The sequence below is a fragment of the Macaca nemestrina genome, chromosome 7, assembly GCF_043159975.1.
Source record: "Macaca nemestrina isolate mMacNem1 chromosome 7, mMacNem.hap1, whole genome shotgun sequence".
Lineage (NCBI taxonomy): Eukaryota > Metazoa > Chordata > Mammalia > Primates > Cercopithecidae > Macaca > Macaca nemestrina.
Window position 1 is genome coordinate 135,896,705 of NC_092131.1, and position 25,327 is coordinate 135,922,031.

Sequence of the window (25,327 nt, forward strand, 5' to 3'; positions counted from 1 at the left end):
AGGAGGCAGGGCAGGGCCTGGCCCTCTCTATATTCTGGACTCTTCTCTCTAACCCCTGCCTGCAGAACCCAGCCCACAGGAGGTGCCTGGTAAACACTGGTGGAGTGAATGCACATGTACGTGGTACTGCTTGGATGGGCAGAGGGTGCGCGGGGGCAGGGGGACCCTGGGGTGCAAGCTCAAATTTCCCCCCGAAGCACAACCATTGGGGCTCCATGAGACAAAGGGCCTGAAGATGGGACTGGGACCTCCTTTTATTCCATGCCCCTCTTCTCTGAGGACCAGAAATGGAAAGGGCTATGTCCAGTGCTGTCCTGATAGATGATCATGGACTTTGAGTTGACCCTGAACTGTGTTTCCTTCCCCACTCCCAGTCCCAGCCCCTCTAGTTTTACCAGTGCTCCTTCCTCCCCACCCCCTCCCCGCCTAACGCAGGCCATTCTATCATCCTCTGAGCTGGAAATGAGCCTAAGCGTGCTCAGGGGCCATGGTTCCCCAGCTCCCCAGCCCAGTCCTGAGAAGAGGAATATTAATGACAACAGCAACGTTTTAAAAAGAAAGCAACAGTTATAACTAACCCCTGGTACTGGGTGCTTTGCATGAATTAACTCATTTACTCTGTGCAATAACCAAGTCAACAGCCATTCTACAGAAGGGGAAACTGAGGACCAGAGAGGTTGCTCAAGGACATGCAGCTAATGAGTGGCAGAGCAGGAACCTTGGCTTTTAATGCTATGCTGCCTTGGAATACAAATCAGTTAAGGGCACCACCAAATTAAAGGGGAGTTGCAGGCTGGCCGGTGGCTCACGCCTGTGATCCCAGTACTTTGGGAGGCTGAGGTGGGGGGATCACTTGAGGTCAGAAGTTCGAGACCATCCTGGCTAACATGGTGAAACCCCGTCTCTGCTAAAAATACAAAAAGATTAGCCGGGTGTGGTGGCGCTGCCTGTAATCTCAGCTACTCGGGAGGCTTAGGCAGGAGACTCACTTGAACCTGGGAGGCGGAGGTTGCGGTGAGCCGAGATCGCACCAGAGGAAGACTCTGTCTCAAAAACAAACAAACAAACAAACAAACAAAACAGGGGAGGGGTTGGGGGAATGGGGAGTGACTCTGGACCAGCTCAGCAGGTTGGGTGGGGGTCACACCCTGCAGGCCCCACTCCTGCAGCCCAGGAGAGTGTTTGGCCCTTAATGTCCTTCTGCCTTATCAGCCTTGCTGGGGAAGTGCTGCTTATTAAAACAATAATGGCCTCTTCATATATGGGGGCCAGATGTGGCCACAGCAATGAAAAGCCAACTCTAGATGGGCTGAGAGAAAGGATCAACCATTTTGATTCCTCCCGGCTGTGGAGGGGGCTGAGGGCTGGAAACTGTAAAGAACGAGTGGTACACATCAGATGAGGTGTTTTAGAACTCCCCGAGCCCCGCTACAGACACAGACACAGACACACAGTAATACGTACACACATGCCGTGTGACCTTGGGCATGGCCGAATCACTCATGCTAAGCATGTCAGCTCAGAATTGGCACTTGGGTCCATGTGGATATAGGTCATTTTATTTCCAAGCTGAATCCAATGACAACCTGATCTGAGGCCTCTTGCCAAGAATGCTAATGGCAGACTGATCAATGTGCCTTGGAGTACTGGGAGGCTGGGTTCGGGGGTGGCTCTGGAGGCAATACGCTGGAGGACTCTGGGAGGCTACCACCCTTTCCCTGACCTCCCAGCCTTCTTGGGTCTTAGCTGAATGTCAGGCTAGTTGGCCAGGGGGCATGGAAGTTGTCTTTATTTATCTTGACCTTTTCATGTAAGTAATTTTTATAGTTCCATTAACTAGTAAGACCATTTGCAAACTTCCAGGCAAAATATATGACCACAGACACCTCAGGGACTTGTGGGTCATCCTGTGTGGAGGGCCAATAGAAGGGAGAATTGATTCAGAGGGCTTCCATGAGCTGGGGACAGCAGATGGGGCCGCCTTTGGTTAGGGAAAGGCCAGTGTTATCTGAGCAGCTTGATTGCAGAGGAGACCCCAACTCTGACGCACACACACCTTTGCTTGGTGCCAAGATCGCCGTCCTGGGTCCTGGCCTGCTTATGCAAGCTCACCCACTGCCCCAGGACTGATGCCCTGGCCTTCCATCTGCACCTCTGAACACGTTTGTTCCCGGGCCAAGCTCTATGCCTGCATTTGTGGAACAAATTCCTCTCAAACTTAGCTTGAATCAGTCACTCAAAAAAGTTGGCAGTTGCTATCATGGAGCCCTTTACTCCCAGAGCTGGAGGGAACATTTAGATTCTGTCATCCAATCCTTTCATTTCACAGACAGACAAACAGACCCCAAGGAGGGAGGGGGATCAGCAAAGTTCTCACAGCAAGTCAGTGACAGATCTGCTGCTGGAACTTACTCATCTCACCCTGTGCAAGCAGGCTTTTGGCATCACACATGTGGGTGCAAACCTCGGCTTGGCTCCTGGACCAGTTAGAGTCCCAACCAAGAAACAGATGGCGTGTTTTTTTTTCTTTTTTTCTTTTTTCTTTTTTCTTTTTTTTTTTTTTTTTTTGAGACGGAGTCTTGCTGGAGTGCAGTGGTGCGATCTCGGCTTACTGAAACCTCTGCTTCCCAGGTTCCAGTGATTCTCCTGCCTCAGCCTCCCGAGTAGCTGGGATTACAGGCACATACCACCATGTCTGGCTACTTTTTGTATTTTTAGTAGAGACAGGGTTTCACCATGTTGGTCAGGCTGGTCTTGAACTTCTGACCTTATGATCCGCCCACCTCAGCCTCCCAAAGTGCTAGGATTACAGGCGTGAGCCACTGCTCCTGGGCCCGGATGGCATGTTAAGGAGGATGAGTGAGGAAAGTTTAATAATAAAATGATTTATAAAGGCAGGGGAAGGGCTAAGGAAAACCAATAAGAAATGGTGCAACATTCAGGCTAGCAATCGAGGAGAGCCACAACCACCCCTGGACTGGAAGCAATCCCTGGAACCTTTAGCTGGAGGGGAGAAGCACCACCACCATCACCACCCATGGCCCAGCCTCACATCCTGCCCGCCCTCCCATCTCTTGCTGCTATTTCTCATTGACTGAACCCATCCAGAAGCCAGAGGCCAGGAAGCCTGTTAATGTCATCCATGCAGGTCAGCTTCTCTGGGCACAGAGAAAGGTGTAGGAGAAGGAGAATGTTGTGAACAGGACAAATGGAGAATCTCTAGCATGTGCATTTGCCAGGGGCAAAAATGAGTTCTGAAGCTGATTATATATAAGGCACAGATATCCAGTGTATCTGTGTTACTAGAATTTCATGGGAGGGGGTAATTAGGAAAAAAAAATGTCTAAAAAGCCTCTAATGGATAAAAGGTTAAGAAATACTGATCTAGCACATTGAGTTGCTGGCTGTGTGAATTTGCACAAGTTACTTAGCCTTTTCTGTGGTTCAGTTTCCCAACCATAAATGGAGTGGTACTAACCCCCACCTCCAGGACTCAATGGAGCTGTGTGTACTCAATACCTGGCAAGTGCCAGGCCAAGAAAGGACTTCTCGTTTGGCCTCTTTTCCTCTTTTGCACTCACCACACTGTCCCTAGTGTCTACCTGAATAAGACCATCAACTGCAATATGAATGTTCGCTAAGTCATCCAGATTCCCTGTCCCCAGCTCCCAGGAGGAAAGAGGGGTGGAATAAAGTGCTGAGTCAGCACGCATGGCTGCTGCAAGGTTCTGCTTCCCAGCTTGACAGCCCTTGCTCCTTTGGGTAGACCCAGAGTGCCACTTTAGAAAGTAGGACTGGCATCATTTTGTATTTTCTAAGCACCTTTTTTGGCCTTGTTTTGTCATCTGGTCATCCCAGGGAGTAAGTAAATGATAGGGGAGGAAGGGGAAGAAGAGACCTTCCATGTCCCGTAGTCCTGTCTCCCACCAGACCAGAAGCCCTCTACCACAGGGGGCCGCCTCCCCCATGAAGCACCAGATAGTAAACATTTTAGACTTTGCGAAATGTCAGTCTCGGTGGCAACCCTCTCGACTCCGTCCTTGTAGTGCAAAAGCAGCCGTAGACAGTATGTAAATGACTGGGCATGGCTGTGTTCCAACAGAACTTCGTTTACAAAAATAGGCAGCCAGCTGGATACCCCACGATTGGCAGAGTGAGCCCGCCCCCGCCCTGCCACGCGCATGTCAGTCCTCTATCCTTTGTGTGATCATGGTGGCCTGCTCCCTACCTGTACAACAGCTCTGTGAACTGCTGAACCCATTCGGGTGTTAGAAAGTCTTGCCTTGGGTTAGGCGGATATCTGCTCCCTTGTCACTTGCTCCCTTGGGTCCCTATTCTGTCTGGGACAGAATGGCTCCTACATCTCTATTGGGCTTTCAGCCTGGTCAGCTGACCTTGACCTGCCTCCACCTAGTTCTTCCTTTTCCAGGTTGAACAACCTCCTGTCCCCTACCCCATCTCACCCTCTGCCTCCTGATCCTCCTCCCTGGCTTGTCAATATCACTTGCAAGGCATGGGTACTGGGAGGAGTCGCCAACAGCCACATGTGGAGTATCTGTAATGCATGGCCCATGGGGAGATAACAGGGATGTTTCAGACCCTGGGTTTACCCTCGCAAAGCTCACAAGAAAGGCATGCTTCTTTTCCCCGAGCTCAGCCTCAGAGTTCAGTCACAGAGAAGGCACCAAATCTCTGGACCTGTACCTTGGCTTAGGCTGTTTCTGGCCCCGTGGGACCAAGGTGGCCAGGGGTCTTGAGGATGGTGGTGTGGGGTTCTTTTGGTCCAGACCACTACTGGTCTGGACTAACACTGAAAGGAGAAATGGTAGGAGGTCAAGTGTGCTACATCCCACCAAATGGGCAACCACCCTCCACCGAGTGCCGTGGAGATCGAGAGAAAGAAAGGGCTGGTTATCCTTCCTGTGGATGGGGGGTTCTTGTGGAAAAATCTTTCACCCTCCATCATGTTCGAATAGGGTGGCTGGAGGAACCTCTCCCTTCCTGGCTTCTTGATGGGGCTGGATGATGGGGGCTGTGCCTGGCTTTGGTGGCCAGGTGACCCAGGGCTAGGGAGCTCAGTGGAAGTATTTCAAGCTTCCAGCTTTCTAAGGTGGTGTGCTGGAGTCAGTGCGGTCCTAGGTCAGAAGAGAAGCATTGAGGGATGTCAGCCATGGAAGGGTCCTTAAAGGCAATGTGTCCTAATGCCCTTGTTTTATGGACAAGAGCCTGAACCCAGAGAGTTGGCTCCTCGTCCAGTGCCATTTCCAAAGGAATAGAGGAAAGAAAGCAGGGGTCCCTGTGATAGAAAGGGGCTGGGGCTTGGGGGCCAGGAAGGGAAACCAGAGCAATGGCAGCAATCCAGGTGTGTCCTGGAGGGGGGTGGGCAGGAGGACAGATTGAGGGGATTCTTAGCTGCATGGGACTTGAAACCTCATCTGGTTTAATCTTGATTTCCCAGTGAAGTTGCAGGGCCCAGAGAAGATGGTGAGTTATTGATATCACAGAGTGATGTTTGTAGACACAAATCAGGGCTGCCTGACACCCAAGGCTGGATTTGTTCTGCAACCCCACACCACCATCCTCAACACCCCGATCACCCTGGTTCCACAGGGCCATAAACAGCCTGAGCCAAGGGACAGGTCTGCAGATTTGGTGACTTCTCTGTGACCAAGCTCTGAGGTTGAGCTTGGGGAAAACAAGCATGCCTTTCTCACATGAGCTGTGGTATTCTTTCCTGGGGCAGGTGAGTGTGGGGCTCACAAGCATTGAGCACCTACTGTGTACCAGAAAGCATGAGGGCTTAAAAAGGAGGAGTGGGAAGCACCCTGTCTCCCCCAGGAGCTGGAGATCCTCAAAGGAGAGACAGTGCAGACATAGCTACCTCCCAGCGTGTGCCGGGATGGCCTGTGCCAGAGGCTGAGGGAGTGTGTGTGAAAGCCCTAAGGTCTGGCACATAGTAGGTGCTCAGAAAATGGTAGTGCACAGGAAGTGGCAACAAATGGCAGCAACTGTCAGCTGTGTTAGACATCCCACAGCCCGTGTGTGTGTGTGTCTGTGTGTATGTGTGTGAGAGAGAGAGAGAGAGATGGCAATAGCATCTCATGCTTATTGAGTACTTACTATGTGCCTATATGCCAGGCACTGGTCTAAGAACTTTACGTGTTTTACTTCATTTAATCTTTGCAGCAACCCATAAGGTAGGCACTACTATTGTCCTCATTTTACAGATGGAAAAGCTGAGGCATGGAAGTTTAACTGTTTATTGTCCTGTAACCGTAATTGTAATTGGCAGATGTGGAATTTAAACTTAGATCATCACATTGTCTACCACCCTGGCCTTGCCTGCCAAGGCTGGAGATGGCACTGCCCTCCAGCAGCACTGTCCCCAACCAGGGATCTGTCTGCAGTTCCCTACAGACCACCCGTCGCGTGTCCAAGACCTCTGTGCAGGATGGGAGTAAGTGGAGGGTAGAAGAGGCTCGAACCTCACCAGGAGCCTGTCCTCAGGGCCGAGGAGACTCTGGTAACAACAGCAAGGTTCACACAGCATTTTCTATACCCCAGGCCCTGCTCTGGGCACTCCATCAACTCATTCAATCCTCACACAGCCTGTGAGGCCCATCCTGCCACCATACCCCACTGAACAGATGGGGCTGACACAGAGATGGAGGTAACTCATCCAAGGCCTAGAGCTGATAAGGCGCTTGGGCCAGACCCGGCATTCTGGATGCAGTCTGTTCTCAACCCCTGCACATCCTGCTGCTTGCTGAGAAGGCTTGTAGCATGCTGGGAGGTCAGAATCAGGACTGAGGCAGGGTGGTGAGAGTGTAGTTCATATTTCTCGGTGGGGCCAGGAGAGGGTGAGTGGCTGACCCCATCACACAGCTGGTGCTGTCAGAGCCCGTCCAGCCACCCCGTCCATGACAGCAGATGGATGTGCAGCAGTGTGAAGAGGAACTTGACAAAACACCCTGTTTAGAGTTGTAAGTTTCCAAGAGGGAGCCCAGGGTGGCAGCACCCTAACCCAGCCCCTCCCAGGCAGTCACTGGCATGGGGGTCTGTGGTCTGAAAGAGCTTAGGGGACCCACATGCTTTAGGAGCAGCAGCTGAGTAACCCCAGGCCTCTGGAGATGGGCTGCCAGCTGCTGGCGTCGGAGTCGGCCACCCCAGCACCAGGGATGGCCACCGCCACCCTCCCTAGGAGACTTTCCCCACGGCACCTCAGCCCCTCCCCACCAGGTGTCCAAACACGCAGTGGCCCAATTGTCAAATATGGCAGTCTGAGCCTTGGGTATTTGCTATCAATATTTCATGCTTCAAACAACACTGTCTAAACAACCCCTATGAAATATGAATGGATTGAGGTTTTGACAAGCAAACAGTGCAGGCAAAATACCAGGATGATGAGGAAAGGCGGGAGATGCACCTGCATCCCTGGGGTCAAGCCAAGGGACTGTGGGATGACCATCCTCCATGCATAGCACAGAAGCTGACCCCGAAGCTGCTGCCTTAACAGGGTCCTTACCAGGGTCCAGGGGCTGGATACAGGACTGAGCTGGAGTCTGTGTCTGCAGTGTGGGGGGCGGTGCTCTGCAGACTGTCCTGCTGGTCTCTGGGGCTTCAGAAAGGGACCAAGGGAAAAGGCAGTGCAGTGTGGAGCTTGCTCAGAGCACCAGAAGGCACAGGAGGCAGGTGGATGGGCTGGGTGTCTAGGGTCAGGAGCAGGGGGCAGGCAGGTCACTGGGTGGTCTTCCTTCTCAAATTATCCGCCCTCCACCCTATCCCTAACCTGTGTGGTGCTGAGCATGTTGAAGCAGCTCCTCCACCCTCTGTCTCTGGTCACCACTGACCCTCTTGTGGGCCTGTCACAGCACCCCTCTGCTGTTCCCTCTGGAATGGCCCCACCGCCAGCCCCTGAGCCATGTGGGCGGGGGAGGATCTTCAGAGGCCTCTAGCTCCAGGAGCTACCCCAAGCTCCTTCCTCCCTGACTAAGAGGCCACATACTGCACAAGGGGCCATGAACATTCAGGCCTCAGCTTCTCCAGATATAAAACAAAGGGCCAGGACATGATTTTCTCTTAAGTCTCTTTGAGACCTGACACTCAGCAGGTTCACAAGTCACTGCTTGATTTCACCACCCTAGGCAGAGACCCCAGGGATCGGGGTCCTGCTCTCTGCAGTCAGAAAGCAGTTGGCGGTGTCAGTGAGCTAATATGACAAGCTGTAACACTGATAGGTCCAGCTGTGGAGCATGCGGGGACCTCAGCCTGTCAGGGTGGGGATGAGGGAAAGGAAGCAGCTGAGGCCAGGGCTGGGAGCTGGCTGGGCTGAGGGGCTGGCATCCCATGGGGAGCCAGAGGATGGACACTGCTGTGTCCTGGGGGCATTGACTCATATAAGCTTGTTTGGAAAGTCCAGTGGGAGCCCGGGCAGCAGGAGTGACAGTCTTGCTAGCTGCCGCGTGAGCAGCACATTGTGATTCTAAGTGGAGCTGGTCCCCGGGGTCAGGGCCCACTGGGTTCTCCAACAATGGGTTAGCCGCTTCCCAGGGCTGTAAGTGAGCGGGGCTCCAGCACTGGGGAAGTGCCACAACCCTCCCCAAAGGCTACTTGTAGCAATCAGAAGGACCCAGGTGCTAGGGATCTCCAGACACACCACATCCCAGCCTTGCAGTGGACAGGCTGACTCCAGACCACTGACCAGTGGGGCATGTGAAATGGCTCTTCTGGGGTCTACCTTGCCTGGGGCCTGGGCAAAGCTAAGGCAGCAGCTTTGGGGTCAGTTTCTGTGCTTAGGAGGGGCCAGAGGACCACACCAGTCATTAAATGAGCCTTGTTGTTTAACCCAACAGCATCTTCCCAGTGGGCATTTAGGCCAGGCAGTGGGTGGGAGGCCACGAAAGGGGGCCATCTGCTCCTCTAGCCCAGGCCAGTACTGGGCAGAGAGAAGTCCCTTGCTTTCAGGAAAAAAACAACACCACACACACATCTCGATCCGGTCTAAGAAATTGACAGGGTTGATGGTAAGTGCTGATTCCCTGAGCCTTCAGACTTGGTGGAGGTGGCACCTGGGGGCTTTCTGTAATCCTTCACTGATGGCTTAGATGGTGGGGCAGATCTTTCAGGAGCAAAAGATGACCTTGAGGAAATGTGGATTCTGTCAAAGAAAGAGAAAAATAATTTCCCTTCCTCAAACTGCTGTCAATCAGCCTCAGCACCAGAGTGGTTGAGGGAAAGTGCCTGCCGCTGTAACCTCCCACCTCAGGAGGCTGCAGCATTCAACTGCGTGATAAGAAATTTCCAGGCACTTTCTAATTACAATTATCATCATCGTGGATGTCTCTCTTAATTACTTTCTTATAATTAGCTGTTGCTTTTTTCCTCTGCATGTGTGTACTTTGCAGATTTGCTGACATTTGAGCGCCCCAAAATAGGGACATTTGGGGAGGAGGGCAGAAAGGTGGGGGGAAAAGTGAGAAGGGACCTTCTTTTCAGGCAGGCTGATACATTTTGGGGCCTTTGTAGAAGGAAACTGGGGAAAGCAGAAGATGCAAGGGACAGGTTATTTCCTAAGCAGATGGACAAAGAGAGCAGGGGTGTGGATATAGGAGCCCAGGTTTGTGGAGGTCCCTGTTGTTAAACGTTGGAGGAAATGTTCTCGAAAAGTCAACGATGTTACCGCTTCTCCAGCTTGGGTTTCATTTTAGGAAATGAGGCTGGGGATGAAATGTACTCTTGTAGGATCCGTTCTGGAGTTAATTAAATGACTCAGGTCAGGTGTAGCTTGATTTTCCCCCAAGCCAGTGATGCGTTGTGAGCATCCCTGGGCACCAGGGAGTTGTGACAAAATGGATTATGCTCCTTGACCAGATGGTTGGTTTTCACTGTTGTTCTGATTCTTCCTCTCTCTCCTCATGTCCCCTCAGCCCTGTGTACGGAGGAGTGTGTGCACGGCCGCTGCGTTTCCCCGGACACCTGCCACTGCGAGCCTGGCTGGGGAGGGCCCGACTGCTCCAGCGGTGAGTCTGGGGTTTGGGGGTCAGGAGGACCCCTGGCTCTGACTTGGTAGGGGGAGTGGGTTGTGGTGTGTGCATGCTACATTTTTGTGTTGTGCTGGGGCGACTTGGGATGGGCTGCCTGAGGCCGTCTGAACATCAGGGAGGAGGTGTACCTGCAGTTAAAACCTGGTGGCACTTGAGAGATGATTTGTAGGGGTCTGTGGGGGCATTGTGTGTTGTATGTTTATGGAATTGTGGGGTCATCCGGACAACTCTGACTTTTGAAGGAACACCTCTAGATATGGTCTTTGATGGTTGATGTGAAATTGACACAGTGCCCAGGAGTACACACTGAGGAGGTCGCCGTTGTCTAGCCCTGGTCCCCAGGTTCACTGCTCCAAAAACTCGGTTTTGTGGGTGCCCACAGAGGCTCAGGGGAATTGATTTATGAGACTGGTGGACATTTGGGATGTCTCCGTGTCCCCAAAATTAGAACAGGACACTCGTAGGGGTAGGTCCTTGTGTTCCTACGTTTTTGTGGGCGGATGGTTCACCTTCTCCAGGGAAGCCTTCCTACTGAGCTTGGGGTGATGTGGATGCTCTGGGGCCTGGCCCAGTAACCCACAGTGGCGTGGTGCATTGTCTCTACTGTGGGGCTGGCCACCAAGAGGGTGCGGCTTACCTGGCAGCTGTTCAGGGAATTCTCTGCCAAGAACACAGATGAAAATGAATCCTCCTTCCCCTCTGGTTTATTGCCCCCAAATATTTGCGGATGACCACCTATCCATTGGCACATTATGCAGTCAAGGGTTGGTTAATATCTTGGTCTTATTTGGTTTTCAAAGAGGCCTTGACTAAGGCTGAAGCCCAAATTTCTTCCTGCTTTGAGTTGGAGTAGAGTGTTTTTATGGTGACCTGATTAGATAAGATAGCCAGTGGTTCCACTAGGGATCTAAGCCCTATTATTTGTCCATCTTGGGGAGCCACCTCCATGTTCCCCATCTGTGTTTTGTTTTGTGTAACTTGGCTTACAAGAAATCTTTGAGGAAGGAGTATCTGACTTGGATTAGGTCAGTCCTGCTGGGATGGGTCTGCCTGCTACTGCTGGATTATAATGTTGAGGGCAGCCTATTGGAGGTTGAAATACAGCCTGGGTCCCCTGGGGCCCTGAGTGTATAGAAACTGCTGATGAATGTAACTGTGTTTAGTGCTCGCTCTATATCTGACCACCATAGTCTTGAAAACTCGGAGAGGAGAATGTTGGGTCCATGTGGGCCCAGTGTGGTGTTACTGCCCTTTTCTATTCTCTCCGCTGTGGTGGAAACATCTAGTTATGTTTTTTTGTTTCTTTGTTTTCCCAAAGGACTCGACTGGAGCCTCTCTGTCTATGCAGTGCATGAGAACATTCTGGCCAAAGGCAGTATGTGGTTTTGTTTTGAGTCTGGGTGATTCTCTTGGCTCAGGGAGTCCATGGTCTGCTTGCGGTATCCAAGAAACCCCCCAATGTGTTGGGACCTCCGGTGACCACAGTGGCCTCCTTCTTCCACTTGTTCTACTGCTTTGAGTGAGCCATGACTGGGAAACAGGGCCAGACAATGAAAGGTAAACTGAGGCACAGATGAGCTAAATAAAGGAAGATGTCCAACCAGTCTTTCTGTCAACTTGAACTGCAAAACACATTGGGTAAAATGTCTGGGCTTTCCCGCCCTTATCTGTGTTTTGTTTTGAGTAACTTGGCTTACAAGGAATCTTTGAGGAAGGAGTATCTGACTTGGATTAGGTCAGGCCTGCTGGGATGGGTCTGCCTGCTACTGCTGGATTATATGCTGAGGGCAGCCTATTAGAGATTGAAATCCCCTGGGGCCCTGAGTGTATAGAAACCACCGATGAATGTAACTGTGTTTAGTGCTCGCTCTATGCTCGGGACTGTGCTGGGCCATGGGGAGAGCCCTGGAGGGTCTTTTAGACAAGGTCTGTATCTTTTCAGGGTTCTGGCCTAATGAAAGAGCTGGAACAAAGGTGGCATTTGATGAACAGGACTAGGCAGTTTAGAGTATGATTTGCCCCCAGAGTGAATTTACCAAGCAAGCCGGGAAACAGACCTGTTATTTACAGCACAGAACTAGACTGTCTGATTTAACGCCCCCGCACCCCCAATTCAGTCACCAGACTTGGTGCTAAGCAACCCAAAAGCTCTTTCCTCTCAATTAAATGCACCCTCATGGGTTGAAGAGCCATGGGTCATTGAGCTTTGAATCGACTCAAAGGCATGTGCTATTGAACCCATGGGAAGTTCTAAAAGAGGTTCCAACCCTGTTTGAGGGACAGCAGCATTGAATTAAAGCAATTCATAGATTCTCACCTTCAGTGTCATTCAGAGCATTGAATGGGTAGATGCTCTGCTAAGAGCTTTCCAACCTCTGCTTGAATACTTCCACTGACAAGGAGCTCACTACCTCTTATGGAAGCCCATTCTCACTGTTGGAAAGTTTTCCCTTCTCTGCAGTGGAAACCTACCTTTTAGCTTCTACTGGTTTGTTCTTGCTCATAATAAAGTCCAGGGCAGGGTGGTGGATGACCATGATGCTCCTTGTACCTGGAATTTCTTCCAAGAAGCTTATTGGACAAGAACACAGTCTGTGTCTATAGAAACGGTCATCTCAGCACAGTTGATAATAGCCATTGAGGCTGCACAGAAGAAACCAGACACTTTCTAATGAGTCAACCCTTCAGGTATTAGAAGATAGTGATCATTTTCCTCCCCAAGTGTTTCTTCTCCAAGCTCCCTTGTTTCTCACATGATGTCGTCTGGACTACCTTTCCCATCTGGTTTCTCTCCACTGGCTGTGGCCTTTATTCCTCTTAAATGTTTTCTCCTAGATCTGACCACACAACTGCAAGCTTGGTGTGACCAGTATGGAAAAATGAGAGTGGAGATAGCTACTATGTATTGAATTTTACTATGCACTGAGTGCTTTATTTACTTATCTACTTGTTTAATTTTCACAACGAACTTATAGTATGGGAATTGTTATTTAGCCCCGTTTTACAAAGGAGCAAGTTGAAGCAGACAGAGGTTAAAGAACTTCCAGCAGACACACAGCTAGTCAATGGTAAGTCTGGGACTATCACCCAAACAGAAACCTATGTCCTGAACCTGAACTCTTAATTATTATATGCTCCCTCCTTCTGGATGTTCAACCTCTGTTAATATAGCCCAGTGTTGAAATTGATCTGTCATGAGAAAACATGGTTGTTCACAGGGAAATGTGAGCTCTGCTTAAAAGATGTGGCCCTGAGATATTGTGGAGATAGAGGAGTCAGCCATGGGACACAAATTGATACCAGCTTCCCCTAAGTAATTTGCGCCGGCTTGCTACATGCTATTGGGGTCTGTCTGCCAGTGCGCTCTCTACAGTGCCTTAGGGTCTTTGTGGGCGAATCTGTGGAGACAGGTATCTCGGTCCCACTTCAGTGTGATCTCTGGAGATCACTGAATGGGGTTTGTCGTGTGACACCCTTTCAGAGAAGCTTTGGTTTTGTTTAATTGAAAGCATCGTTCTTGTTTGTTTTTTTTCTCTCTGGTTCTTAAAGTTATACCTGTTCATGTTAAAAAGAAAAATCAAACTGTAGCAAAAGTTAGACAAAAAAGGTTAACTCTCCACCCCGGAGATAACCACTGCTGGCATTTGGGTGCTTATCCTTCCTGCCATTCTTCTATACATTTGCACATTGAGCTAGATCTGGATATAACTTTTATTATTTAGATCAAATATGTGTGCTAGTCTATAACTTGCTGTTTAAATTTAACTTTACGTCATGCACTCATTTTCTTGTCAATAAATGTGCTCCCTTAGATTTTTAATGGCCTTACAGAATTTCATTCTATGGATTACCACATGCATTTAACTAGTCCCTTGTTGATGGACATTGAAGTTGTTTCTGATTCTTTACTGTCATAGGCCCACCATCCTTTATCCAAGATCCTTGGGGCCTGTTGGCTTCAGAATTTATAATTTTTCAGAGTTTAGAAAGCATATGGTGAGTATGTTGTGTGTGACATATGCCCCCATGGGGTCTGGGCAGCACCCTGGGTGAAACAGTGATATTTCTGAAGTGACTGACTGATCACATCAAGTGACATAAAAACAATATATAACCTCAAATCGGTTTCATGCAGATTTTGCCTCTAAATGGATTTTGGTGCTGAATTTTTTAGAACATGTTTTGGACTTTTTAGGGATTTCTGGATTGTGGCCCTGTGTAAAAATGCTGCAGTGATTCTTCTTATGCATATATCTTTTCCCACTTGTCCCAATTTCTTCTTAGGATAAATTCCTGGAAGTGGCAGGGAGGGTTACAAAGATCCATCATCTGACTGCCTGCCCCTACCCTGCCCTGCCCTTTGTGGCTGCCAAGGGATTTATGACTTTGACAGCAGTGAAGGGGATAAATCTAGTACTGGGGTGGGGGTGGGGACTTCTCATTCTTTTACTGACTTATAACCCCCTAGCTGATTTTTTTAAAGGCCTGGACTAATTTCTTTCTGCTCCATAAAGGAAGAGAGATGATACTGATTTGCCTGGTGGGCTGACACACCAACTATCAGATAATTCTGGGCTGTTAGATGGACCACTACGGGGAAATGGAGTGGCTGCCTGCCTGGTCATAAACCTCCATCCCATATAATAATGAAGAGTAAAAGGATGAAATGTCAGTTTATACTGAATAAAGACGACAGAGTGACTCTTATTAAATTGCACTAATCTCACAAGTGGAGATAAAAAGAAAAAAGTTTTCCTATATTGAATATCTAGTTTTTTAAAGTAATTAGGAATATTAAAGCACTGACAATGATTGAGATAGAAACATTATTCATAACTTTTATTTCCGCACTGGGCAATGATCCAGTATATTTCATTTATGAGATTTCAGCTGTACGGAGAAGGACGTGAGCCAATTCCTAAATTAAATATGCCCTGTTAACTTTTATAAATGATGCCCAATAATTAACTTGGAAATTTAAGCTTTCATTGTATGATTTAATTATTGTATTTCCTGGGTCCCGTTTCTCTGCCTCCCATCCCAGGGTGCTTTGCATTTTGGGTTCCAGGCTACAGAATGGCATTTTGTTTTTGGGCCTGTGCCTCCCCTCCAGAAGGCCTGGGGTAGAGATGAGGGTGAAGCCTCCTCCTCCGTTTCCCTCTATTTTCCACATTATCGTGTATTCCACCAAACCAGTCTTATCCACACGCTTAGGACAAAGTGCAGGATAAGTCAAAGCCTGGTACACACTGTTCTGCCATCTTGCAGAATTGCTCCCCTACTCCCCAGTCGCTGGGCACAAGACAGGACTACAGAGCAGGCCTGAGTGATGAAGGCAGCCGGAACCAAGCTGGGCCATCACCAGCTGTAGCTTCCGCCGAGTCCAGCATGTTCTTATCTTGAATGGTGTGTGGGACCCCAGGCCGACTTGGCTTTAAGCTATCTGCAGATTAAAATAGAATGTTAACCAGCTCAGAAATATGCCTACACTCCTAAACTAGCTCGGGACCCTTGAGGTCAGTGCTTCTCAAACTGTTTGCTAAAATTTCTTTTTTAAAAAAGTCCTGGTAAAAGATACATAACATAAAATTACTCATTTTATATTTGATATTTATAATGTGCAGTTTGGTTACATTAGTACATTCACATTGTTGTGCAAACATCACCACCATCCATCTCCAGAACTTTTTCAGCTTCCCCAACTGAAACTCTGTCCTCGCTGAACACTAACTTCTGATTGCCCCCTTCCCTGGCCCTTGGCAACCAACAGTCTGCTTTCTGTCTCTCTGAATTTGACTACTCTGTGCTTCATATAATTGGAATCATACAGTATTTGTCCCTTTCCCACTGACTGATTTCACTTAGCATAATGTCCTCAAGGTTCATCTGTGCTATCACGCGTGTCGGAATTTCCTCCCTTTTTTTTTGCCTTTTTTTTTTTTTTTTTGAGAATGGAGTCTTGCTCTGTTGCCCAGGCTGGGGTGCAGTGGTGCAATCTCGGTTCACTGCAACCTCTGCCTCCCAGATTCAAGTGATTCTCCTGCCTCAGCCTTCTGAGTAGTAGCTGGGATTGCAGGCCCATACCACCAAACCCAGCTAATTTTTGTATTTTTAGTAGAGACGGGGTTTCGCTATGTTGGCCAAGCTGGTCTTGAACTTCTGACCCGAAGTGATCCACTCACAGCCTTCCAAAGTGCTGGGATTACAGGCATAAGCCATCGCGCCTGGCCCCCTCATTTGGTTATGTCCTTTCCTGGTTTTGGTATTAGGGTGATACTGGCTTTAGAATGAATTAGGAAGGGTTCCTTCTTTCTTTATCTTGTGGAAATAGTGTCAAAAGGATTGGTACCAATTCTTCTTTGAATGTCTAGTAGAATTCTGCTGTGACTCTGTCTGCTCCTGGACTTTTTTTTGTTGGTAACTTTTAAATTACCATTTCAATCTCACTGCTTGTTATTTGTCTGTTCAGGGTATCTAATTCTTCCTGATTTAAGCTGGAAGGGTTGTAATTTTCCAAGAATTTATCCATCACTTCTAGGTTTTGTAGTTTATGTGCATAAAAGTGGGTTCATAGTAGCCTTCCATGATCTTTTGTATTTCAGTGGGGTCAGTTGTAATATCTCCTGTTGCGTTTCTTAGTGAGGTTATTTGGATTTTCTCTCTTCTTTTCTTGGTTAATCTTGCTAATAATCTATCAATTTTATTTATCTTTTCAAAGAACCAGCTTTTTGTTACATTTATCGTTTGTATTTTTTATTGTTGTTGTTGTTTCAATTTCATTTAGTTATGCTCTGATCTTGGCTATTTCCTTTCTTCTGCTGGATTTGGATTTGGTTTGATCTTATTTCTCTAGTTCCTTGAGGTGTGACCTTAGGTTATTTATTTGTGCTCGTTCAGACTTTTTGATGAAGGTGTTTAGGGCTATGAACTTTCCTCTTAGCACCGCCATTGCTGTATCCCAGAGGTTTTAATAGGTTGTGTCATTATTGTCATTTGAAGAATTTTTAAATTTCCATCTTGATTTCATTTTTGACCCAATGCTCATTCAGGAGCAGTTTATTTAATGTTCATGTATTTACGTGGTTTTGAAGGTTCCTTTTGGAGTTGATTTCCAATTTTATTCCACTGTGGTCTGAGAGAGTGCTTGATATAATTTCAATTTTCTTAAATTGATTGAGGCTCGTTTTATGGCCTATCATATGGTCTATCTTGGAGAAAGTTCCATGCACTGTTGAATAGAATGTGTATTCTGTGGTTGTTGGATGAAATGTTCTGTATATACCTGTTAAGTCCATTTGTTCTAGGATATAGTTTAAATCCATGGGTTTTTTTTGGTTGACTTTCTGTCTTGATGACCTGTCTAGTGCTGTCAGTGGACTATTGAAGTCCCCCACTATTATTGTGTTGCTGTCTATCTCATTTCTTAGGTCTATTAGTAATTGTTTTATAAATTTGGGAGCTCCAGTGTTAGGTGCATATATGTTTAGGATTGTGATATTTTTCTGTTGGACAAGGCCTTTTACCATTGTATAATATCTCTGTCTCTCTTAACTGCTGTTGCTTTAAAGTTTGTTTTGTCTGATATAAGAATAGCTACCCTTGCTCGCTTTTGGTGTCCAGTTGCATGAAATGCGTTTTCCTACCCCTTTAAGTTTATGTGAGTCCTTATGTGTCAGATGAGTCTCCTGAAGGCAGCAGATAGTTGGTTGGTGAGTTCTTATCCATTCTGCAGTTCTGTATTTTTTAAGTGGAGCATTTAGGCCATTTACATTCAATGTTAGTATTAAAATGTGAGGTACCATTGCATTCATCCTCTTCTTTATTGCCGGTGTACTTTGATTTTGTTTTTGTTTTTACTTTTTAATTTGTATTTTTGTTTTATAGGTCCTGTGTGATTTATACTTTAAAGAGGTTCTGTTTTGATGTGTTTCCAGGATTTGTTTTAAGATTTAAAGCTCCTTTTAGCAGTTCTTGTAGTGGTGGCTTGGTAATGGCGAATTCTCTCAGCATTTGTTTGTCTGAAAACAACCGTATCTTTCCTTCATATATGATGCTTAGTTTTGCTGGATACAAAATTCTTGGCTGATGATTGTTTTGTCTGAGGAAGCTGAAGATGGGTCCCCAATCCCTTCTAGCTTGTAGGGTTTCTGCTGAGAAATCTGCTGTTAACCTGATAGGTTTTCCTTCATAGGTTACCTGGTGCTTGTCTCTCACAGCTCTTAAGATTCTTTCCTTTGTCTTAACTTTGGATAATCTGATGACAATGTGGCCAGGTGAAGGTCTTTTTGCGATGAATTTTCCAGGTGTTCTTTGTGCTTCTTGTATTTGGATGTCTAGGTCTCTCACAAGGCCGGGGAAGTTTTTGTTGATTATTCCCCCAAATATATTTTCCAGGCTTTTAGAATTATCTTCTTCCTTGGGAACACTGATTATTCTTAGATTTGGTCATTTAACATAATCCCAGACTTCTTGGAGGCTTTGTTCATATTTTCTTTCTTTTTTTTTTTTTCTTTGTCTTTGTTGGATTGGGTTAATTCAAAGACTTCATCTTTGAGCTCTGAATTTCTTTCTTCTACTTGTCCGATTCTGCTGAGACTTTCCAGAGCATTTTGCCTTTCTAAAAGCGTGTTCAAAGTTTCCTGAAGTTTTTATTGTGTTTTAAGTTACTTATTTCCTTAACTATTTCTCCCTTCACTTCTTGTATCATTTTTTCGATTTCCTTGCATTGGGCTTCACCTTTCTCTGGTCCCTCCTTGATTAGCTTAATAACCCCCTGAATTCTTTTTCAGGTAAATCAGGGATTTCTCCTTGGTTTGGATCCATTGCTGGCAAACTAGTGTGATTTTCTGGGGGGTGAAGAACCTTGTTTTATCATATTACCAGGGTTGGTTTTCTGGTTCTTTCTCATTTGGGTAAGCTCTGTCAGAGGGAAGGTCTAGGGCTGAAGGCTGTTGTTCAGATTCTTTTGTCCCACGGGGTATTCCCTTGATGTAGTACTCCCCCACTTTTCCTATGGATGTGGCTTCCTGTGAGCCAAACAGCAGTGACTGTTGTCTCTCATCTGGGTCTGGCCACTTGGTAAGTCTACCCAGCTCCGGGTTGGTACTGGGGGTTGTCTGCATAGAGTCCTGTGATGTAAACTGTCTGTGGTCTCTCAGCCGTGGATACCAGTGCCTGTTCCAGTGGAGGTGGCGGGGGGAGGGGATGCAGTGGATTCCGTGAGGGTCCTTAACTTTTGTGGTTTAATGCTCTATTTTTGTGCTGGTTGGCCTCTTACCAGGAGGTGGCGCTTTCCAGAAAGCATCAGCTATAGTAGTGTGGAGAGGGACTGGCGGTGGGTAGGGCTGTAGAACCCGCAAAATTATATGTCCTTTGTCTTCTGCTACTAGGATGGATAGGGAAGGACCATCAGGTGGGGGTGGGCTTAGGTGTGTCTGAGCTCAGACTTTCCTTGGGTGGGTCTCCCTGCAGCTGCTGTGGGGGATGGAGGTGAGTTTCCCAGGTTAATGGAGTTGTGTACCTAGGAGGATTATGGCTGCCCTCTGCTGAGTCATGCAGGTTGTCAGGGAAGTGGGGGAAAGCCAGTAGCCACAGGCCTCACCCAGCTCCCATGCAAATCAAAGGACCAGCCTCACTCCCATGGTGCTGCACCCCGACCCCGCCACCCCCCACCTTTCCGCAACAGCCCAGAGTCTGTTTCCAAGTGTAGGGCAAGACAGGCTTGAAAACTTGCCCAAGGCTATCTGCCTCCCAGCTGCTAAAGAAATGGGCTTTAGTTCTTCCCCGCCTGTGAGGTCTGCACACCCCGATTCGATTTGCGCCCTCCCCCAAGTTATGGCCAGGAGGCTTCTCGCCCCATTCAAGTTGTTACAAACTTCCACTAGAGAATTCCTTCTCTCTGTGGAGTTTTACCCCCTGCTCCTCTGTCCACACTCCTGATGGATCCCTGGGGTGCCAGGCAGGAATGGGCTGCTTGGGGACTCCCAAGCCTTTCTGCTGTTTCCTCTACCCCTGTGTTTTACTCAGCTTTCTAACTTAACTCAGCTCCTGGCAAAGTCAGAAACTTGCCCCACAAACAGACTTCGCCTCTCCAGTGGGGGTGTGTGTTCAGGAGAGGAGGATCTCCCTTTCCCACTTCCACAGTTGGGGCCCTCACAGTATTTGGGGTGTCTCCCGGGTCCTGCAGGAGCAGTCTGCTTCCTTTGGAGGGTCTGTGGTTCCTCTCGGGATTGCTGGTTTGTTCTTGCAGTTGATCTGGAGCTAAAATTCACAATGTAAGCCGCCGCATTGTCCGGGGCTGCAATCTAGTCCTGCCTCCCAGCTGCCATGATCCCCTAACCCTTTGCCCATTTTTTAATCAGATTGTTTTGTGTTGAGTTATAGGAGTTCTTTATATATTCTGTATATTAACCGCTTATTAGATACAGTCACGCACCACATAATGATGTTTGGGTAGGTGACTGACCGCATATACGATGATAGTCAAACTAGATGGTGTAGCCTAGGTGTGAAGTAGGCTGTACCATCTAGGTTTGTGCAAGTACACTCTATGATGTTTGCGCAACAACAAAGTCACCCACCAATGCATTTCTCAGAACACATCCCTATGGTTAAGCAACACGCAACCATACGTGATTTGCAGATATTTTCTCCCATTCTCTGAGTTCCCTTTTCACTGTGTTGATAGTGTCCTTTCTAAACATTATTTTTATTTTTTAGAGACAACAGCTCACTTTGTCACCCAGGCTGGAGTGCAGTGGCACAATCATAGCTCACTTCAGCCTTGATCTCCCAGGCTCAAGCAATCCTCTGGCTTCAGGCTCCTGAGTAGCTGGGACTACAGGCGTGTGTCACCATGCCGGGCTAATTTTTTAAATTTGTTTCTTAGATACAGGATCTCACTATGTTGCCCAGACTGTTCTCAAACTCCTGGCCTCAAGCAATGCTCCTACCTCAGCCAATTGATCATGTCTTTTGATATATAAAAGTTTTTTTTTTAATTTTGATGAAGTCCAATTTAACTATTTTTTCTTTTGTTGCCTATGCTTTTAATGTAATATGCAAGAAATCATTGCCAAATTCAATGTCATGACGCTTTCCCCCTGTGGTTTCTTCTGAGTTTTATAGGTGTGCTCCTACATGTAGGTCTTTGATCTATTTTGAGTGAATTTTTGTATAAAGGTTCAATTTCATTTTTTTGCATGTGCATATCCAGTTTCCCCAATACTATTTATTGAAAAGACTTTTGCTACAGACTCTTGAAGCTACAAAGTTTAAATTTTTTACCATGTAATGGCACATTAGTTACCTGATAGTTTAAACATTTCCTTATGGTAAAACAAATACAAGTTTATAATAGAATGAAATGTACTATTGGCATTTATTGAAAAACCAAAAAGATGATCTCGACCTTCATACCTTAAATGGGAAGCTTCTGGGGAGGCCTGGTGGTATAGCCCCAAAACCCATGACTACAGATCAGACCAGGCACTGGGATTGGGGATTTCCAGAGATGTCAACCCTGCCAATTGCCTGATTTGGAAAGTACATCAGGAAGTGTCTCTGTCTCAGGGGCCCCTGGACGCACTCTCGTGAAAATGGCAACACCACAGCCTGATAGCCCAGGACACAGGGGGCAAAGCAAAGGTATAAGATGTGGGCCTGGGTCCCTGCTTCTGGCCTGGGACAGGTGAGGGGTCCCAAAAGGAGATGGGCAGGGCCAGATGGGGGTGTGTGTGGCCCACCACGTGGGTCAGCTGGGAAGGGCCACTGCCAAAACTTTAGGGCTCCTCCCAGCAAGGGAGTAAGGAGAATGAATGTGAGAGGGGGAGGGAGGCGGGAAGAAAGAAACATGATGAGGGGTCACAATTTGGAGGAGGAAGGTGACGGCGATTTGTGCTTCCGCTGTGTGCAAATGCTTCACATAAATAGTCCCTCCCCACCCCCCGCCTTTTTTTTTTTTTTTTTTGAGACAGAGTCTTGCTCTGTCTTGCTGGAATACAGAATACAGCGGCGTGATCTTGGCTCACTACAACCTCTGCCTCCTGGGTTCAAGCAATTCTCCTTCCTCAGCCTCCCCAGTAGCTGGGATTATAGGTACGCACCACCACACCTGGCTAATTTATACACACACACACACACACATACACACACACACACACACACACACACACATATATATATATTTTTAGTAGAGATGGGGTTTTACCATGTTGGCCAGGCTGGTCTCGAACTCCTCACCTTGGGTGATCCACGTCCCCCTCCCCCGCCCCTTAGCCTCCCAAGTGTTGGGATTACAGGCGTGACCCACCACGCCTGGCCAACTGTCTCATTTCATCTGCCCAGCAGTCTGGGGAGGACATATGTGTTATTCTATTCCACAAACAAAGAAATCAAAGCTCGGGCAGGTGGAGTCACTTCTGATATTCACCCAGGTATAAAGCAGCAGATCTGGGATCAGAACCCAGAACGTGTGTTCTTCCTTAGCTCCATGCTGCCCCTGAAGCGGTGGGAGTTGCCTTAGTTAGTTCAGGCTGCTGTAACAAGAATCACGTAGACTGGGTGGCTTCCACGGAAATGTGTTTCTCACAGTTCTGGAGGCTCGGAAGTCCGAGACCAAGGTTCTGGCTGACTCTGTTTCTGGTGAGGGCCTGCCTTCTCACGGTGTCTTCCAGAGTGGAGAAGGGGGTCATGTCCCTCATGTCTCTTCTTTAGATCAGTGCCCTCTAAGGGGACTGCTTATCTCCCACAGACTCTACACAGGTTCCACCTCCACACAGCACTACACTGGGGATTAGGGTTTTGACATGAATTTAGGGGGGACTTGAACATTCAGTTCATAGCAGAAGTCCTGTGACTTAACATACAGGAAAGCTGGTTTTGTTCCAGCTCTGCCCTGGGGGACCCTGGTCCTTTCCTCTCTGTGGGCCTCAGTTTTCTCATCTTTAAAGTAGGAAGGGCCGGGCATGGTGGCTCACACCTGTAATCCCAGCGCTTTGGGAGGCTGAGGCAGGTGGATCACTTGAGGTCAGGAGTTCGAGACCAGCCTGGCCAACATGGTGAAACCCCATTTCTACTAAAAATACAGAAATTAGCTGGGCATGGTGGCAGGTGCCTGTAGTCCCAGCTACTTGGGAGCCTAAGGCAAGAGAATCGCTTGAACCCAGGAGGCAGAGCTTGCAGTGAGCCGAGATCGTGCCACTGCTCTCCAGCCTGGGTGACAGGTGAGACTCCACCTAAAAAAAGAAAAAAGAAAAAAGAAAGTGGGAAGGTGAGCATGGCTATTTCCACTGTGACAGCTCATGATGTTTTATTTCTAAAGAGTCAAAGTCCAGGACTGGCTCACCTAATCCAAGGCCCTGGTGACTTCCCCGCTGTCCCCTGGTGGAGGACATCTCCCCTCCCTGCTGCCCCTCTCATGGCCACCCTGATTCTCTCTTCATTCCCAGACCTGGAGAGGATGGGGAGGTAGGGAGGTGGGGCATGAGGAGGATGGGGCAGCCTTGTGGTCACATCCTCACCCCCTCCAGGTGGGAGCTCCTGCTGAGCCCTATGCTGTCCAGGTATGGCTCATGTGTGCAGTGGGTGTGCAGAGGGCGCTGTGCCAGCTGGGAGGCTGCAGTTCTCTCTCGAGTTGTTTTTTCACTGCATCGAGCCGGCTGTCAAGGTTAAAGCAACTTCAGATGAATCACCATAAAGCAATTACACTCACTGTTCCTCGCGTGCAGCTCTGCTCAGCCCGCGGCCCCTCGCAGACCCACCTGGGTCGCCTTCTGCTGGCATCTGGTGTGCCTGTGGGCCTCCCCGGGATGGTGGGCTCTGTGTCAGCCCTGCACACTGGGTCGCAGTCACCGTGACAAGGACAGAAGGGAGCTGTGTACTCAGCAGAAAATGCTTTTTCAAGGTTTATGAGTAAGAGGAGCTGCTATTCACCCTGGAATTCTAATTTTGAACAAAAAGAAATTCAATAGCCAGGACCACCGGCCTCATTGACTCAGTATTCTACATCCTTGACTTCCCCTTGGTGCACATTTACTGAGCACTTCTCAAAGGGCAACACTGCCCTCCGCTGTGGCCTGCAGCCCCCCAGGACTCAGGGGCTGGGTGGTCTCTTACCTGTCTCATGGTCTCTTTCAGGCTGGAGCACAGGCTCCTCACAATTGAGTCTGTCCTCACACTTCTTACCCCACGGCCTCAGACAGACCCAGCCCTGACAGTCACCAGATGTGGTGAACCCAGGGTTCAGGACTGAATTGGGGGTTTGGAGATGAGGAGAGCATAGCCTCCATCTTCCAAAACCACCAGCACAGACAGGAGGGAGGAGGAGGAGGCTGGAGAGGAAAGGCTCTGCTTTTATGGGAGGGGGACCTGGATGGCTTGGGAAAGCCGTCATGGGAGGGTGGTGGAAGGCAGGAGCCAGGTGTGTGCTGCAGTCCCCCTTTTAGAAAGAGAATCTGAGGCACAGAGAGGTTACATGATGGCCTGCGGTCCCACATCTGGTGACTGTCAGGGCTGGGTCTGTTTGAGGCCATGGGGTCAGAAGTGTGAGGACAGACTCAGTTGTGAGGAGCCTGTGCTCGAGCCTGAAAGAGACCATGAGACAGGTAAGAGACCGCCCAGCCCCTGAGTCCTGGGGGGCTGCAGGCCGCAGGGGAGGAACAGCAAGAACCTGGGTCTGCTGGCCTTGATGTCCATCTCTCCACCCTTGGCTGTCACATCCCCCAGCCTCTGCCTCCTTCTCTTTGAGATGTTCCAGTCTTGGTGACACTCTGGAAACCAGAAGAGAGGTGAGTCTCCTCTCTCCCAGGCTCCGTTTCTTTCACAGTGCCTCCCAGGAGAAATGGGAAAGGAGAAGAAGCAGGCGCTGGGGAACGCTGCCCTCGTGGGAGCCCAGACCTTTGTCAGGATGAGGATTGGGCTAGGTAGGGGCAGCCCATGGAGACCCCAGAACACCGGCCCACAGGCAGCTGGTCCTCTCACCCCATCTCTACCCTCTACCCACTCATATTCCTGTGATGCTGCTGCTGGGTAAATGCACCTGATAGCAATCACCTAAGTGCACCCCAAGAATGACCCTGTATGGCAGACACACCTGAATGTGTGTTCTGAGCTAGGGAATCTGAGAGTGGCCAACCTGGAGATTCGTTCCTTGTCTATGAGGAATATCTGAGCCTTCAGCCTGTCTGGTGGAACATTGGCTGTACAGGGGATTGAACCCTGAGTTTTGGTGGGGAGTGGGGAGGGCGGGGGGTTTGGGGGGGTGAATGAAGGTCCCAGGTGGAGGT

At 48.5% G+C, this 25,327-nt stretch overlaps 1 protein-coding gene across 5 annotated transcripts in view; it reads left to right on the forward strand.

The window, feature by feature from the left end:
* LOC105488312 (multiple EGF like domains 11) overlaps nucleotides 1–25,327 on the forward strand; it is a 388,835-nt gene that overhangs the window by 173,621 nt on the left and 189,887 nt on the right. For all 5 annotated transcript variants that reach the window (XM_071101179.1, XM_071101176.1, XM_071101178.1 and 2 more), the window contains one exon: nucleotides 9,927–10,019. In XM_071101179.1, coding sequence (XP_070957280.1) covers nucleotides 9,927–10,019 — 93 coding nt within the window. The remainder of the gene's footprint in view (nucleotides 1–9,926; nucleotides 10,020–25,327) is intronic.